At 51.9% G+C, this 17567-nt stretch overlaps 1 protein-coding gene across 2 annotated transcripts; it reads right to left on the bottom strand.

The window, feature by feature from the left end:
• Window positions 1-1117: 1117 nt before the first annotated feature.
• Window positions 1118-11821, bottom strand: e2f8 (E2F transcription factor 8). Of its 2 annotated transcripts, none has more exons than XM_004913337.4 (13): window positions 11706-11821; window positions 9488-9566; window positions 9175-9405; window positions 8581-8737; window positions 7916-8212; window positions 6881-7042; window positions 6352-6489; window positions 5395-5589; window positions 5237-5312; window positions 4709-5120; window positions 3373-3490; window positions 2974-3278; window positions 1118-1953 (listed from the first exon to the last, which is right to left on the bottom strand). In XM_004913337.4, exons 2-13 carry the CDS (start codon window positions 9503-9505, stop codon window positions 1828-1830), a joined length of 2235 nt encoding a protein of 744 aa, XP_004913394.1. In that variant the 5' UTR covers window positions 9506-9566; window positions 11706-11821; the 3' UTR covers window positions 1118-1827. The 2 variants fall into 2 exon arrangements, with proteins under 2 accessions (XP_004913394.1, XP_002942881.1); XM_002942835.5 differs by having other exon boundaries at window positions 9488-9630.
• Between the last annotated feature and the right edge of the window lie 5746 nt (window positions 11822-17567).

The following is a 17567-nucleotide window of genomic DNA, read 5'->3' on the forward strand; positions in this document are numbered from 1 at the left end:
AAATTCTCCATTATGTCACCACATTCCTGCTGCAGCCTGTACTGTGTCACCCGATAACCCACATGGGAAAGCCATGGGGTTAAACAGGAGATATACGGTTATTCTGGTAAATTAATATTGCCCAGAACATTCCAACTTTCTATATACATATGGGTAGGAGGTGCCATAGTGTTTCCCTTAGACAGTACAGTATGGGGGTACAGCTTATTGTGTGCCCAGAACATTCCTTCTCTGTATATTTGTATTTATACATATGGGTAGGGGGTGCCATAGTGTTTCCCTTAGACAGTACAGTATGGGGGTACAGCTTATTGTGTGCCCAGAACATTCCTTCTCTGTATATTTGTATTTATACATATGGGTAGGGGGTGCCATAGTGTTTCCCTTAGACAGTACAGTATGGGGGTACAGCTTATTGTGTGCCCAGAACATTCCTTCTCTGTATATTTGTATTTATACATATGGGTAGGGGGTGCCATAGTGTTTCCCTTAGACAGTACAGTATGGGGGTACAGCTTATTGTGTGCCCAGAACATTCCCTCTCTGTATATTTGTATTTATACACATGGGTAGGGGGTGCCATAGTGTTTCCCTTAGACAGTACAGTATGGGGGTACAGCTTATTGTGTGCCCAGAACATTCCCTCTCTGTATATTTGTATTTATACACATGGGTAGGGGGTGCCATAGTGTTTCCCTTAGACAGTACAGTACGGGGGTACAGCTTATTGTGTGCCCAGAACATTCCTTCTCTGTATATTTGTATTTATACATATGGGTAGGAGGTGCCATAGTGTTTCCCTTAGACAGTACAGTATGGGGGTACAGCTTATTGTGTGCCCAGAACATTCCTTCTCTGTATATTTGTATTTATACATATGGGTAGGAGGTGCCATAGTGTTTCCCTTAGACAGTACAGTATGGGGGTACAGCTTATTGTGTGCCCAGAACATTCCTTCTCTGTATATTTGTATTTATACATATGGGTAGGGGGTGCCATAGTGTTTCCCTTAGACAGTACAGTATGGGGGTACAGCTTATTGTGTGCCCAGAACATTCCTTCTCTGTATATTTGTATTTATACATATGGGTAGGAGGTGCCATAAAAACAAACAATTCTTCAACAACAAAATTTTAATTTCATTGAGAATATTTTATATATAAATAATTGTATTTCTCCCCCCCAAAAAAAATCCTGATTGAGTGCATTGCTGTTCCACCCAATACAATAACAGCTTCTCCTGCACAGTCATACAATTAAAACCACAAACCCCTTTGGGGGGGGGGAGGGGGGTAATTTATAAAAAACAAAAAACATAACACTGTATATACATCACAGTATGGTCATTGTGCAAATATCTGTATTTCACATATCATCAAATTGCAGGGCCCCACATGGCTGTCAGGGGGTTAACACCATTGGGGGGGCTGCGTTTGATGCGCCGTGTATATACACAGTATATTTATATATCTGGGCAGTGTCTCCATTATGCTCCTCCTCCTCTAGAGCATCTAGGCTCCTCCTCTAGAGGATCTAGGCCCCTCCCCTAGAGCATGAGAAACAGACCGTGGCCATTCAAGTGGATCAGAGGAATATTAATGCTGGGAAGGGATTAGGCACAGTGCTAACAATCACTCAGTACCTGATTTAAAAAATTTTTTGATGCCAAAAATACTCTAGAAAAAAAAAATAAGTTAAAAAAAAAAACTTCTACAGAAGTGGATAGGTCTCCTTTGGCACGCCGGGGATGCTGGGAGTTGTAGTTCTGCAGCAGATCCAAAGCCTGTCTATGTCTCTCATATCCTTGATTTTCAGCTTGGCTGTAGTTTAATCGTCTGTGCCGACATCCAGCTTCCGTGCAGATTCTGGGGGGGAGCAGCCCATGCCCCCCGGGGTACGGAAGAACGTTTCCTGCAGGGAGTGATATCCTTTGGGGGTCACAGGAACGGCCGACTAGTAACGAGAGAAAACAAACACTGCACGTTACTGGGGGATGGAGGTTGTAACCATTAAACAAGCAGGTCAGTTAAGTTATAGAAAGGTTTCAAGAGAGGATTGTGGGTAATAACATTTATAAACAGACCACAGCAGAGCAGAATCCAACCTCAGAACTGCTCCATGGACAGGATTATTGTCTCCCCAGAGACCATACCCAGGTACAGAGCTCTGATTCTCTGTACTTCCTGCTCCTGGGCTGCTCTCCTTCCCATGGTCAGGCAGGAACCCCCCCCTAGGTAAGTGAATCCAATCTCCCCCCAGTACTTACCCAGGTACCGAGCTTGGATTCTCTGTACTTCCTGCTCCTGGGCTGCTCTCTTTCCCATGGTCAGGCAGGAACCCCCCCCCCCGGGTAAGTGAATCCAATCTCCCCCCAGAGACCATACGCAGGTACAGAACTCTGATTCTGTGTACTTCCTGCTCCTGGGCTGCTCTCTTTCCCATGGTCAGGCAGGAACCTCCCCCTGGGTAAGTGAATCCAATCCCCCCCCAGTACTTACCCAGGTACAGAGCTCTGATTCTCTGTACTTCCTGCTCCTGGGCTGCTCTCTTTCCCATGGTCAGGCAGGAACCTCCCCCTGGGTAAGTGAATCCAATCCCCCCCCAGTACTTATCCAGGTACAGAGCTCTGATTCTCTGTACTTCCTGCTCCTGGGCTGCTCTCTTTCCCATGGTCTTAGAGAAGACGCTCCCCTCTGTGGCCAAGCCCCATTAAGCACCTTTCCAACTCAAGTCAAAGTAATGGGGAAACCCTCTCAGGAATGTAAGACTAAGGCCCAACCCCCCTCTCCCTGGCCATGGGAAAGAGAACAGCCCAGAAGTAGGAAGTACAAAGTATCGGAGCTCTCCTGGGTGCCCAGGACTTGACTATAGAGCAGTTCAGCTACAGTTTGGGGGTGCGGGGAGAAAGTGAAGCTGATGAGAACCCTAATGCAGATAAGAGGAGAGGGAAGAGCTGCACCCGGGGGCACTTACCTGCTGCAAGGCAAATACGGTGAATGGCTGCCCGTGATAAGGCACTGGGGACACATGTTTACAGTTTAACACTGAAGCCGCAGACAGCTCCTCTTGGCCCCTCCCATTGCGCGGTGACACGGTAGCCCCTTGGGGGAGTCCTGCCGAGATCAGCTCTCTGTTCTGTAGGGCGAAAGTGAACATTCCCGGGCTGGGGCTCCTAGAGGCAGAACCCGACCCACCTCCAACGTGCTGCCCGCCGCGGCTCATAACCGGAACCGCCGTCACCGGGCCGGGAGAGAACATAAGCTTGAGAGGGAAGACTCCTGCAGGGGGCAGAATGGGACAGGGGCATTATAATGGGCATGTAGCGCTGCCTGAAGAGCCAAGGAATCTGTATATAAGGGGGTTCCGTCCTACCTGGAATTGGGGAGGTAAAGAGCTTGTTCTCCGAGGAGGGGCCCGTGTTCTCTTTACTGGGTTCAGGGGCCACTGGGGCCAAATGTATGGGAATTAGATAACCAGACGGATAGAGAGTCTAGAAAAGCAAAAACAAAAGGGTTAACAGTTGTGATAGTTGCCCCAGCCCCTCCCTTAACTCCAGGGATTAGCCCCGGTAGCACATTGTACCCTATGTACAGTTTATACACAGAACGTGTCCCCCCCCTTTAGGCCCTGAATTAGAACTGGATTCCTTGGCCGAGTCTCTAAGATCCTGATGTCTCTGGTACCAGTTCTACAGGAACGTTCTGTGCCCAATTAATTCTCTGTACATTCTGCTCTTACTCCCCACCGGCCACTGGTTGTTCCACAGAACATTCCTTCTCTGTATATTTGTATTTATACATATGGGTAGGAGGTGCCATAGTGTTTCCCTTAGACAGTACAGTATGGGGGTACAGCTTATTGTGTGCCCAGAACATTCCTTCTCTGTATATTTGTATTTATACATATGGGTAGGAGGTGCCATAGTGTTTCCCTTAGACAGTACAGTATGGGGGTACAGCTTATTGTGTGCCCAGAACATTCCTTCTCTGGATATTTGTATTTATACATATGGGTAGGGGGTGCCATAGTGTTTCCCTTAGACAGTACAGTATGGGGGTACAGCTTATTGTGTGCCCAGAACATTCCTTCTCTGGATATTTGTATTTATACATATGGGTAGGGGGTGCCATAGTGTTTCCCTTAGACAGTACAGTATGGGGGTACAGCTTATTGTGTGCCCAGAACATTCCTTCTCTGTATATTTGTATTTATACATATGGGTAGGGGGTGCCATAGTATTTCCCTTAGACAGTACAGTATGGGGGTACAGCTTATTGTGTGCCCAGAACATTCCTTCTCTGTATATTTGTATTTATACATATGGGTAGGGGGTGCCATAGTGTTTCCCTTAGACAGTACAGTATGGGGGTACAGCTTATTGTGTGCCCAGAACATTCCTTCTCTGTATATTTGTATTTATACGTATGGGTAGGGGGTGCCATAGTGTTTCCCTTAGACAGTACAGTATGGGGGTACAGCTTATTGTGTGCCCAGAACATTCCCTCTCTGTATATTTGTATTTATACATATGGGTAGGAGGTGCCATAGTGTTTCCCTTAGACAGTACAGTATGGGGGTACAGCTTATTGTGTGCCCAGAACATTCCTTCTCTGTATATTTGTATTTATACGTATGGGTAGGAGGAAAAAAGGGAACACAAATAAAAGCAACAGTAGGAATGAGATTGGGGAAGGGATTTGTTGCGCACCTCTGTCACATCATCTACCGCAGAACTTTTCATCCTTTTCGAGGTGCAGCCGCGGTCGGACTCGGGGAGCCGTTTGGGGTGCCGCTCCTGGGCCGAATGATCCTCGCTGTGCGACGTGCCGTCTCCCTCGTGTCTCCCCCCCTGTAAAGGCGCCTCTGGGGGGGTTCTATTCGTGTAGCCCTGAGCTAGAGGAACAGAATGTGCCAGGGCTGGGGGGCTCTGCCTGGAGAGAGTCTGTTCCTGGGGGGGCTGCACAATGACAGTGTAGGGGGGAGCAGCACTGGGGTGAGGATGGAGCAGAGGGATGGCTCGGCAGTAGGTGGGGGTCTGGTTCTTATCGGAGCCCCCCGGCTGTTTCACGGTGGATTTGGCTTTGCAAGCGGAGACCTTCAGCTTCACCTTAGTCTGATCCCTGCAATGGGAAAGAAGATCCTGAGTGCACAGTGCCAGCACTGCCATACTAATTCTGCCCCCCCCCATATAACCCCCAGCCAGCCTATAGCCCCCCAACGTGCGGCTGTAACTCACCTGGACTGCTGGAGCTGCTGTTTGCAAATCGCTGCAAGTTGGGCCATTTTGGAGGCTGCGCTGGAGGACCCGTCTCCTGTAGCAGAGAAGCACAAGTCAGTGTAAAGGTTCTGCCCGGGGGCAATACGGGCGGGGGCTGCCATACGCACAACACATACCGCTCTTTATGGGGCTGGAGGGCGCCGAGTTGATCTTCCTGCGGTCGTTCTCGATGCTTTTGGCGAGTTTTATCAGAGACGGGTGGCGGGTAAAGGTTTTGCCTCCGGAGGCAAAGAGGTTTTTGGCACAGTTCTCCTTTGGGGAGCTCAGGTCTATGGCCACGGGGGTAAGTGCAGCGGGGCTGGATCTGTTCTCTGTAACAATATCAGCAGCAGTCAGAACCCACAGTGCAACTCCCAGCACCCAGCCAGAAGCATTCTGGGGTGGTTCACCTTTAATTTGTTATAGAATGCCCAATTCTAAGCAACTTTTCAATTGGTCTTGTTTAGTTTATTTTTCTTCTTCTACCAACTCTGTAGTTTTTAAACAGAATTCGTTGCCCCGGCAGCCAAAAAAAAATCGATTGCCCTGTGAGGCCCCAGTTTTGTTACTTTTTGTAACTTTCTTTTCTAGTCAGGCCTCTCCTATAAATACACCAGCCTCTCATTCAAACTGCTCCCTGGTTGCTAAGTTTACTTGGACCCTAGCGACCAAATACCTGCTGAAATTCCAAACTGTACTGAAAATGAAATAACTAAAAAACTACAAATAAAAAATGAAGACCAATTGCAAATTGACTCAATTTGAACTAAAAGTTAAATCAAAGGGATGTGCCCTGTCCACATGTCATATTCTTGGCCTTCTGCCCTCTCATTGGTCAGAGTGGTGTAAGGGGTTCTTTCCTTAGGCCGAATGTGCTTATTCCCCACAGTAATGCTCCGTACGGGTCAGTTTGATGAAGAGCGCCATCTAGTGGATATAACCTTATTTCTACATCCCAAAGGTGCAATGGGAATTCCCTCCCGGACCATGGGAAAGAGAGCAGCCCAGAAACAGAGAAACAATTCGATAAAGGGGCACTTCCCCCTACAGCACAGGGAGGAGAGAGTTCCCACAGCATTAAAGGGCAGACAAACCTTGGTCGTCTGTACACAACTCCGGGCACGTCCACTGGAAAGCCGGCTTCCTCCCCTTCTCCTCCGTCACGTGGACTTTCTTTATGAGATTGAGGCTGGTCAGGACATTGGCGATATCGTACAGGCGCCGGATCTTCGCTGCGGGGACAGAAAGAGCTGCTGTGAGCATGATGGTGAGTTTAGTAGTTCTACAACTGAATGACACATTGGGGCTCATGTATCAATGCTGAGCAAATATACCCATAGGCAGTAACCCATAGCAACCAACCAGCTATTTACTGTTTCAGCCTGCTGCAGGTAAAATAAACACAACAGTTTAATTGGTTGCCATGGGTTACTGCCCAGTGTTGATAAATGACCCCCCATTGTGTGATTTTATGCCAAAGGCCACAGCCAGCGGGAATGGGATTGAACTATACATCCCTGCTACAGGCTGCGCAGTGGCCACTACATGGTTAATAGAGCAAAGGAAACAAATGCAGGTATTGGGGCCAGATTTATAGACTTGCTAGTGGCCGACAGGACTTACTTTTAAATTTGCTTTTGTCCAAATCCTCCAGTTGGTCCTCCCCAATTAATATTTTAGCAGCAACTTCCAGGCTAACGATCTGAGGGTCCGACACAAGGAACAGCATCACGAAGCGCTGGCTCATTACTCGCAGGGACTTCTCTTTCCTGCTATTCACCGACGCTACAGAGAGAGAGGGGGGGGGGGTACCGGTCAGCTCTAATAGTAACCCCCAACTCACTGACGGGGATTCCCCTGTACTAAGCAAAATTCAGCAGGAACAGCCCCCTAAGTTTGCCCATAGCCTGTACAGAGAGATACCATAAAACTATGGCACATAGGGATTCCCCTGTACTAAGCACAATTCAGCAGGAACAGCCCCCTAAGTTTGCTCATAGCCTGTACAGAGAGATACCATAAAACTATGGCACATAGGGATTCCCCTGTACTAAGCACAATTCAGCAGGAACAGCCCCCTAAGTTTGCCCATAGCCTGTACAGAGAGATACCATAAAACTATGGCACATAGGGATTCCCCTGTACTAAGCACAATTCAGCAGGAACAGCCCCCTAAGTTTGCCCATAGCCTGTACAGAGAGATACCATAAAACTATGGCACATAGGGATTCCCCTGTACTAAGCACAATTCAGCAGGAACAGCCCCCTAAGTTTGCCCATAGCCTGTACAGAGAAATACCATAAAACTATGGCACATAGGGATTCCCCTGTACTAAGCACAATTCAGCAGGAACAGCCCCCTAAGTTTGCCCATAGCCTGTACAGAGAGATACCATAAAACTATGGCACATAGGGATTCCCCTGTACTAAGCACAATTCAGCAGGAACAGCCCCCTAAGTTTGCCCATAGCCTGTACAGAGAGATACCATAAAACTATGGCACATAGGGATTCCCCTGTACTAAGCACAATTCAGCAGGAACAGCCCCCTAAGTTTGCCCATAGCCTGTACAGAGAGATACCATAAAACTATGGCACATAGGGATTCCCCTGTACTAAGCACAATTCAGCAGGAACAGCACACTAGGCGGATACTCACCAGCTCGGAACTCCAATCCGGGCAGCTCCACAAACCCGACTTCCGGCTGCTTAGCAAGAGGCTTTTGCGTTTCCGCATTGGGGGAATTCTGGGAATCGCATTCTTCCTGCTCTCGCTTCCGCAGCAGCTGGATCTGCTCCCCGTATCGGTTCTCCTCGCCGACCTTCTTCAGCGCGTCGAACGTTTTGCTCAGATTGAGCCGGCCGTGCCAGATGTACTTGTTTTTGGCCAAGCGGCTGACCATATGCAGACTCTCCAGCACGTTGACGATGTCGTAGATGCGCCTGCGCTCGACGCCTGCGAATAAACGTAATGAATTAGTGATACAAAGTAGCCGGAGTCGGGTCTCCCCCAGGGCTGGTAATTAGCTGCCTTCTGCTACATTGTTTCAGGAGTCAGAATAAACACAGCCGCAGAGATACTATATTCAATAATTGCACTGGTATCATTTCCTACATGCCACCCAGCGCCAGAGCCCCCCTGCCCAACAGTAAGGATTCAGTGTGTGGGGAATGTCACAGGGCAGTGAGATTTACACCCCCCCTTGGACTTTCACACCATTCCTACAGCATCTGGTAGAAATAGGATTGCAGCCCCCATAGCGCCCCCCTGTGGAACGTTCTGCTGCCTTGGGCAATGTAAAGGGGAAGTAAAACCAAACTCACTCAGCTCCCCAGCAACTTCATCCAGGCAGATACTGTTATTCACAGCAGGATTGGGGTAACTGGGGTAGCGTGCCAGGAACTTATGGCACAGTAACCCCAAACTCTTCTCCTTCCGGCTCGGCAGCGTCTTTTCCAGTTCATCTCCAGAAAACTGCTCCTGTTGAGTAAGGATTTGTATGAGACGGGGGGCAGGATAGATACACACTAACTGCCCCTTACCCACCCTCCAGTGGCCCAATGATATAATATGGCCACAGGGGGGGCATGGGATGTGTCATGTGACTTGGGTAGAGGAAGCAGTATGGCAGCTAATGCATGTACCAAGCAATATAGACATTAGGCTTCTGGACATTTAAAGGGGACACCCTCCCACCAATATAAATCCACAATCAGATTGCTCTTCTGAGCACTTTTGCAATTTAATTAAACCAATCAGTCGTTCGCTGACAATATCCTGAATGTGGAACAGGAGCGCCCTCTGCTGTCCCTGTTTAAAGGGAACTTCACCTTTATGTAATAAACTTATAGATTTTTGCAGATTGGAACCTTTAGATGATTTCTGTTTCCCCTTTAAACCGTCGCCACCTCCTTTACCTCCAAGATCTCTCGCTCCCGGTTCCGGATCTCGGGGCTGGCGGCGCTGATCAGCATTTTGAGATTGGCCGTTGGGGTCCAGGGGTCGGCATTGTTCCGTTCCTGAGGCTTTGTAGGGGTCTTTAAATTGGCGGCTGCAATCTGGATCTCCCCCAACACTGAGGCTGCAGATGTGAGCTGCTTTGGGGGGGACCTGCTGCCCATGGGACTTCCATTGAACCCACAGTTTTCCTGCAGAGAGGAAAGAGATCTGTCAGTCACCTATTAAACACGCCCCTCTGCTACTCTGCACCAATGATATCTAAATACAGACCTTAGATCCCTCCTCCATGGCTGGGGGGCAGTAGGTATGTATTTGCCCGGGGTTCAGAATATTCTCACATACACATGACCTGTAAATAAACCAACACAGCGAAATTATACACGTGTCCCGCAGAGGATGCTGGGAAATGTGCCCTGGGAAATAAATGCTGAATTAAAGTGCAAAAGTACATAAAAGTGGGAAAGACATAACTAGAAACAACCCAGGGGGGTTATGGGCATCATTATATGTTTAATTGCCCACAAGAGGCAACTGTTTTAGCGGAGGATCCAGCCAATTGCTCTATTGCCCCTGGAGGGGAGGCAGGGTAGCACAGCCCGGAGGTCATTTAAGGTGACATTTGGGGTTAGACCCTTATTTGCTCCCTGCAGGTACCAAGGGGAGGGGTTTCACGTATCAATAAAGAGCTGAGGGTGCCCACTTGCCCCCCTAACTGCGCAGCCTGAAAGGGCCGGTTACACTCGGGCCCCTGCAAATGGCTTTATAGAGCTGAACATACAGATTGAACCCCCCACTAGTGCCTCCCATGTAGCCAGGGCATCTAGGGTTTACCCATTATCTAATACATACCCCCTATAGTGCCACCTAGATTTTATAGCACCAACCTGCAGGCGCAGTAAACAGGGGCACCTACAGGGGCGGGCGCAGTATACAGGGGCGCCTACAGGGGTGGGCGCAGTATACAGGGGCACCTACAGGGGCGGGCGCAGTATACAGGGGCACCTACAGGGGTGGGCGCAATATACAGGGGCACCTACAGGGGCGGGCGCAGTATACAGGGGCCCCTACAGGGGCGGGTGCAGTATACAGGGGCACCTACAGGGGCGGGTGCAGTATACAGGGGCACCTACAGGGGCGGGCGCAGTATACAGGGGCACCTACAGGGGTGGGCGCAGTATACAGGGGCACCTACAGGGGTGGGTGCAGTATACAGGGGCCCCTACAGGGGCGGGCGCAGTATACAGGGGCACCTACAGGGGCGGGTGCAGTATACAGGGGCACCTACAGGGGTGGGCGCAGTATACAGGGGCCCCTACAGGGGTGGGCGCAGTATACAGGGGCACCTACAGGGGCGGGTGCAGTATACAGGGGCCCCTACAGGGGCGGGTGCAGTATACAGGGGCACCTACAGGGGCGGGTGCAGTATACAGGGGCACCTACAGGGGCGGGTGCAGTATACAGGGGCACCTACAGGGGCGGGTGCAGTATACAGGGGCCCCTACAGGGGCGGGTGCAGTATACAGGGGCACCTACAGGGGCGGGTGCAGTATACAGGGGCACCTACAGGGGCGGGTGCAGTATACAGGGGCACCTACAGGGGCGGGTGCAGTATACAGGGGCCCCTACAGGGGCGGGTGCAGTATACAGGGGCACCTACAGGGGTGGGCGCAGTATACAGGGGCCCCTACAGGGGTGGGTGCAGTATACAGGGGCACCTACAGGGGCGGGCGCAGTATACAGGGGCCCCTACAGGGGCGGGTGCAGTATACAGGGGCACCTACAGGGGCGGGTGCAGTATACAGGGGCACCTACAGGGGTGGGCGCAGTATACAGGGGCACCTACAGGGGTGGGCGCAGTATACAGGGGCACCTACAGGGGCGGGCGCAGTATACAGGGGCACCTACAGGGGTGGGCGCAGTATACAGGGGCCCCTACAGGGGTGGGTGCAGTATACAGGGGCCCCTACAGGGGTGGGCGCAGTATACAGGGGCGGGCGCAGTATACAGGGGCACCTACAGGGGCGGGCGCAGTATACAGGGGCACCTACAGGGGCGGGCGCAGTATACAGGGGCACCTACAGGCCTTTTTTTTTTTTTTGAGTGGCCCTAGGGTAATACATCCTCTCCTGGTGCCAAGGGGCCACTATAAATCAAATAGCTCCTGTGTGTGTGAGATATATATATATATATATATATATACAACCTGCTTCCCTTCAGCTGAACTGTAACTCCCACCGAGCCCTACACACACATACTGTAACCCTGCGGCCCCACATACAGCCCCATATACACCCCAGTATTACACATTACACACTGTATATACACATATATGTGCCGGGGCCGCCTGAATCCCCTGTATAATGAATGTTATATATATATATATATATATATATATCTCTCACACACACAGATGATATTACTCAGGATAAAGCCGATACAGACCAAAGGCGGGGGCTGTGGAGCAGCAGTTGGACCCGGTAACACTCACCCTCAGGCCGCCGATCCCGCGTTCCTCCGGTTTGAATCCCCGGGCGCCAACTCTGCGGCGCGCAAATCTACTTTCCAATTTCCCACCGCAGCCTGCGCCGAGCGGGGAGCCAATCAGGGAAGAGCGACTCATCCAAGTGGGCCAATCAGGGAGCGGGAGGGCGTGGCCCGGCAGGAAGGCGTGGGGAGAGCGGCCGGTGTGTGTGTCACTAGTTTCAGTAGGGGGAGGGGCGGGTTGGTCATGTGATAGGGCGCGCTCCCGAGTGGGTCCCAATGTAATGACTGTGCGTGTGTTTGATATAGTGTGTGTGTATATATTGCCCCCAATAACCTAACTACCTCACAGATTGCCCCCAATAACCTAACTACCTCACAGATTGCCCCCAACAGCCCCACTACCTCACATATTGCCCCCAACAGCCCCACTGCCTCACAGATTGCCCCCAACAGCCCCACTGCCTCACATATTGCCCCCAACAGCCCCACTGCCTCACATATTGCCCCAACAGCCCCACTGCCTCACAGATTGCCCCAACAGCCCCACTGCCTCACATATTGCCCCAACAGCCCCACTGCCTCACATAATGCCCCCAACAGCCCCACTGCCTCACATATTGCCCCCAACAGCCCCACTGCCTCACATATTGCCCCACTGCCTCACATATTGCCCCCAACAGCCACTGCCTCCATTGCCCAACAGCCCCCTGCCTCACATATTGCCCCAACAGCCCCACTGCCTCACATATTGCCCCAACAGCCCCACTTCCTCACAGATTGCCCCCAACAGCCCCACTGCCTCACATATTGCCCCAACAGCCCCGCTGCCTCACATATTGCCCCAACAGCCCCGCTGCCTCACATATTGCCCCAACAGCCCCACTGCCTCACATATTGCCCCAACAGCCCCACTGCCTCACATATTGCCCCCAACAGCCCCACTGCCTCACATATTGCCCCCAACAGCCCCGCTGCCTCACATATTGCCCCAACAGCCCCACTGCCTCACATATTGCCCCCAACAGCCCCACTGCCTCACATATTGCCCCCAACAGCCCCGCTGCCTCACATATTGCCCCAACAGCCCCACTGCCTCACATATTTGCCCCAACAGCCCCACGCCTCACATATTGCCCCAACAGCCCCGCTGCCTCACATATTGCCCCAACAGCCCCCCTGCCTCACATATTGCCCCAACAGCCCCGCTGCCTCACATATTGCCCCCAACAGCCCCGCCCACATATTGCCACAGCCCCGGCCTCACATATTGCCCCAACAGCCCCACTGCCTCACATATTGCCCCAACAGCCCCACTGCCTCACATATTGCCCCCAACAGCCCCACTGCCTCAATTGCCCCCAAGCCCCACTTCCTCACAGATTGCCCCCAACAGCCCCACTGCCTCACATATTGCCCCACTGCCTCACATATTGCCCCCAACAGCCCCACTTCCTCACACATTGCCCCCAACAGCCCCACTGCCTCACATATTGCCCCCAACAGCCCCACTGCCTCACATATTGCCCCAACAGCCCCACTTCCTCACAGATTGCCCCCAACAGCCCCACTGCCTCACATATTGCCCCCAACAGCCCCGCTGCCTCACATATTGCCCCCAACAGCCCCGCTGCCTCACATATTGCCCCCAACAGCCCCGCTGCCTCACATATTGCCCCAACAGCCCCACTGCCTTACATATTGCCCCAAACAGCCCCACTGCCTCACATATTGCCCCCAACAGCCCCACTGCCTCACATATTGCCCCCAACAGCCCCGCTGCCTCACATATGCCCCAACAGCCCCACTGCCTCACATATTGCCCCCAACAGCCCCACTGCCTCACATATTGCCCCCAACAGCCCCGCTGCCTCACATATTGCCCCAACAGCCCCACTGCCTCACATATTGCCCCAACAGCCCCACTGCCTCACATATTGCCCCCAACAGCCCCGCTGCCTCACATATTGCCCCAACAGCCCCACTGCCTCACATATTGCCCCCCAACAGCCCCACTGCCTCACATATTGCCCCCAACAGCCCCGCTGCCTCACATATTGCCCCAACAGCCCCACTGCCTCACATATTGCCCCAACAGCCCCACTGCCTCACATATTGCCCCAACAGCCCCGCTGCCTCACATATTGCCCAACAGCCCCGCTGCCTCACATATTGCCCCAACAGCCCCACTGCCTCACATATTGCCCCCAACAGCCCCGCTGCCTCACATATTGCCCCAACAGCCCCACTGCTCACATATTGCCCCAACAGCCCCGCTGCCTCACATATTGCCCCAACAGCCCCACTGCCTCACATATTGCCCCAACAGCCCCGCTGCCTCACATATTGCCCCCAACAGCCCCGCTGCCTCACATATGGCCCCAACAGCCCCGCTGCCTCACATATTGCCCCAACAGCCCCACTGCCTCACATATTGCCCCAACAGCCCCACTGCCTCACATATTGCCCCCAACAGCCCCACTTCCTCACAGAGAAATGTTGCAAAACAGCAGGAAAACACAGTATGTTTAATAACAGGTAGGGCAGATAAGGGCCCTGTTTGCAGCCTGGGTGCTGTAGGGAAGTAGGTGGGAGGGTGACCTGCCTGGGAGGGACCCTAATCAGCTCGGCGGCCTGAGGGCGAGGCGTCACATTGTGTTTGCTGCTTGTTTGCACTTCTGGAAAGAAAGGAGGGGGCACTGGGAACTGCTGATCTTCCCTCCTGGAGCCCTCGGCCGTCCCTTGCTCAGAAACCCCTCATGTTTTTTACCCAGAAATCTGAGACCTGAAATTGCAACAGGTGGTCAGACAAGTTTATTTTGTGGGCAAGTTGTTTCAGTCTGGATTAGTGGGGGTCTGGCACTACGGGAATACATGGGGGGATAGGGGGCAGCTAAGTGTCGGCTGGGATTTCTCAGGAATGGTCTGTGGCACAGAAGCTCCCGATGGGGGACAATTCTCGGAATGGTTGTACAGATGTCTCTGACCTGTATACAGAACATACATTTTATTATTTAGTAGAATTTATTTTGGGAGAGTTTTCTGGAAACATTTTCTCATCGCACACCAGTAATTAGGCCCCTCAGTCTCCAGAGTAGAAACTGATGGGTAAATAAGGACATTTTCCACCAAATTGCCCAATAACTAATGGACCCCACAAACCTCAGTGTGTAAATCTGGCCTTACAGGGACTCACGTTGCCTTTATATTGGGTCAGGCTGGGAATGGGATTCAAAGTTGGCCCACCTGGCCCAGTCCAATAGGCCATTCTAAACCTGACCCCCAGTGAGCGGGGAAGTAAAGGAATGAGGGTGGGGTAAGGGTTGAGTTGAAATGGTTGGGGTAAGTGGAGAAACTTTGATGAGTACTGTGAAGGGGTGGAAAGTGGGAGGAGGGTAAGTAGCAGTTGGCCAATGACAGATGGCCAGGGCAATTTGTGGGGTACTCAATAACTGAAAATATGTGTTTTAGGAAACTTTGAACATTTGGGGTCCAGTACTGTCCAATAATCAGTGGCCAAGAATTCAAGGTGATGGGTACAGATAGGAAACCACCTGTATGTCCCATGAAAATGAGTGCCAAAATCAAAGGGCATAATATCCGAAGAGAACACAGATGCATCTAGTGGGCAGCAGGACCAGGGGCACCCATGAAAATGATGGATAAAAGAAACCGTCGGGCCCCGCGACAATCCTAGAGGGGTAATGGGGTTCCTGGGACATAATGGCCTGGTACCTGTTGCTGGCAGCTGCTGAGAGCCCTGGCCAATCAGGGAGGTTTATCCCAGACAGGAAGTAGTCAGCTGTGAATGTGCTCAGCTGTCAGCCCCCCAGTGTGGGTGGGGGAGAGGGGCCACCCAGCTGGTGTGAATAAAGGGTCACTAAAGCCTTAATTTGTGCCTATGGGGGGGGGGGACCCTGTGTTACAATAAGGGCTGTGAGTTAACACCATGCTCTGTGATCACTAAACTGATCCATTACAAAGAGCCAATTGTGTTATTAAAGGGAAAGTAAACCCTATGATAGCTAACAGGGCTCCTGCACAGGCCCGCACGTGCCAACTTGCACCCAAATACACCGCAACCAAACTCCCAATACAGACTCCCCGAATGAGCCTAAAAACCCATAATAAAGATTATTATTGGAGCAGCAATTACCTTTTCTGATTGGTGCTGTAAAACACATTCATTCCTCGCCGTTACACCGCTAATGATTCTGCTGTTAACCCATAAATATTCATTTAACACCTCCCTGCCAGCTTATCAGACTAACAATGGTAATTGGGCCAGAGGCAGCAGGAAAACAGAGAGAGAGGAGGAAGAGGAAGGTGGGAGAGTGTTACAGTGAATTTAGCACCTATTCTTGCAGGGGCCCTTTAGCCGCTTGGGCAGACAGCAGGGGGGCTTTGTGTCCGGAGCACTTAAACACTGGGGCTACAGGCACCACCCTTATTATATAAAGCACACACACTGCAGGGCTGATTAGTGCTTCTTTATACTCGCAGACTGTATAGAAGCCAATACAGGCAGCAGCAACAGATAGGGAACATAGAGATTGGACTCAGGGTCTGTTTTAGGGCTCTGGCACACGAGGGAGTTTAGTCGCTGACAACAAATCTCCTTGTTGCGGGCGACTAAACTCCCTGATATGACATCCCACCGGCGAAAATGTAAATTGCCAGTGGGATGGCATACGTGGCGCTGCGATTTGCGGAAATTGGCAAAGTTGCCACGAGAGGCAACTTCGGCGATCGCGCCATCGCGTATGCGATCCCACCGGCGATTTATATTTTCGCCGGTGGGATGTCATATCAGGGAGTTTAGTCGCCCGCAACAAGGAGATTTGTTGCCGGCGACTAAACTCCCTCGTGTGCCAGAGCCCTTAGGGTCATTCATGAATGAAGATCTGCAACTCCCACCATCCTGAGCCTTAAAGGTGGCCACACACGGGCCAATTGTAGCTGCCGATATGGGTCCCTTAGGGCTCTGGTACATGGGGAGATTAGTCGCCCGCGGCAAAACTCCCTGCTCGCGGGCGACTAATCTCCCCGAGTTGCCTTCCCTCTGCCATCCCACCGGCGAACATGTAAGTCGCCGGCGGGATGGCAGACGCGGCGGGGCGATTTCATGAAATCGCCGAAAAAGCCTCGCGAGTCTTTTTCGGCGATTTGCGCGAAATCGCGCCGCCGCGTCTGCCATCCCGCCGGCGACTTACATGTTCGCCGGTGGGATGGCAGAGGGAAGGCAACTCGGGGAGATTAGTCGCCCGCGAGCAGGGAGTTTTGCCGCGGGCGACTAATCTCCCCGTGTACCAGAGCCCTTAGACTGATTCAGCAGCTTATCAGCCCGTGTAGGGGCAGCAACGACGGGCCTGCCCAACCAATATCTGGCCTGAAATTGGCCAGATATCGATCAGGCAGGTTAAAAGATTTAAGGTGCCCATACATGTTGAGATCCGCTCGCTTGGCGAGGTCGACAAGCGAGCGGATCTTCTCCCAATATCCCCACCTACAGGTGGGCGATATCGGGGAAAATGTAGGCTAATTCCTTAGTTTGGCCCTCGGTATCTGGCCAATTTTGGGGCTAGATATCGGTCAGGCAGGCCCCTCGTTCCTGCCCCTACAAGGGCCGACAAGCTGCCGAATCTGTCCAAGGGACCCATATCGGCAACTACAATCGGCCCGCGTTTAGTCGGATCGGGGACCGCATCGGCTCAGTCCCTGAACCGACTCTCGCCCTTAACAGTTGTTCTAATTTGATCGTTTGGCTCCAGGGCCAAATGACTGAATTAGTCTAAATTTCCCTGATATCGCCCACCCTAGGTGGGGATATCGGGAGAAGATCCGCTCGCTTGGTGACCTCGCCAGGTGA

Source organism: Xenopus tropicalis, chromosome 4 (assembly GCF_000004195.4).
Source record: "Xenopus tropicalis strain Nigerian chromosome 4, UCB_Xtro_10.0, whole genome shotgun sequence".
Lineage (NCBI taxonomy): Eukaryota > Metazoa > Chordata > Amphibia > Anura > Pipidae > Xenopus > Xenopus tropicalis.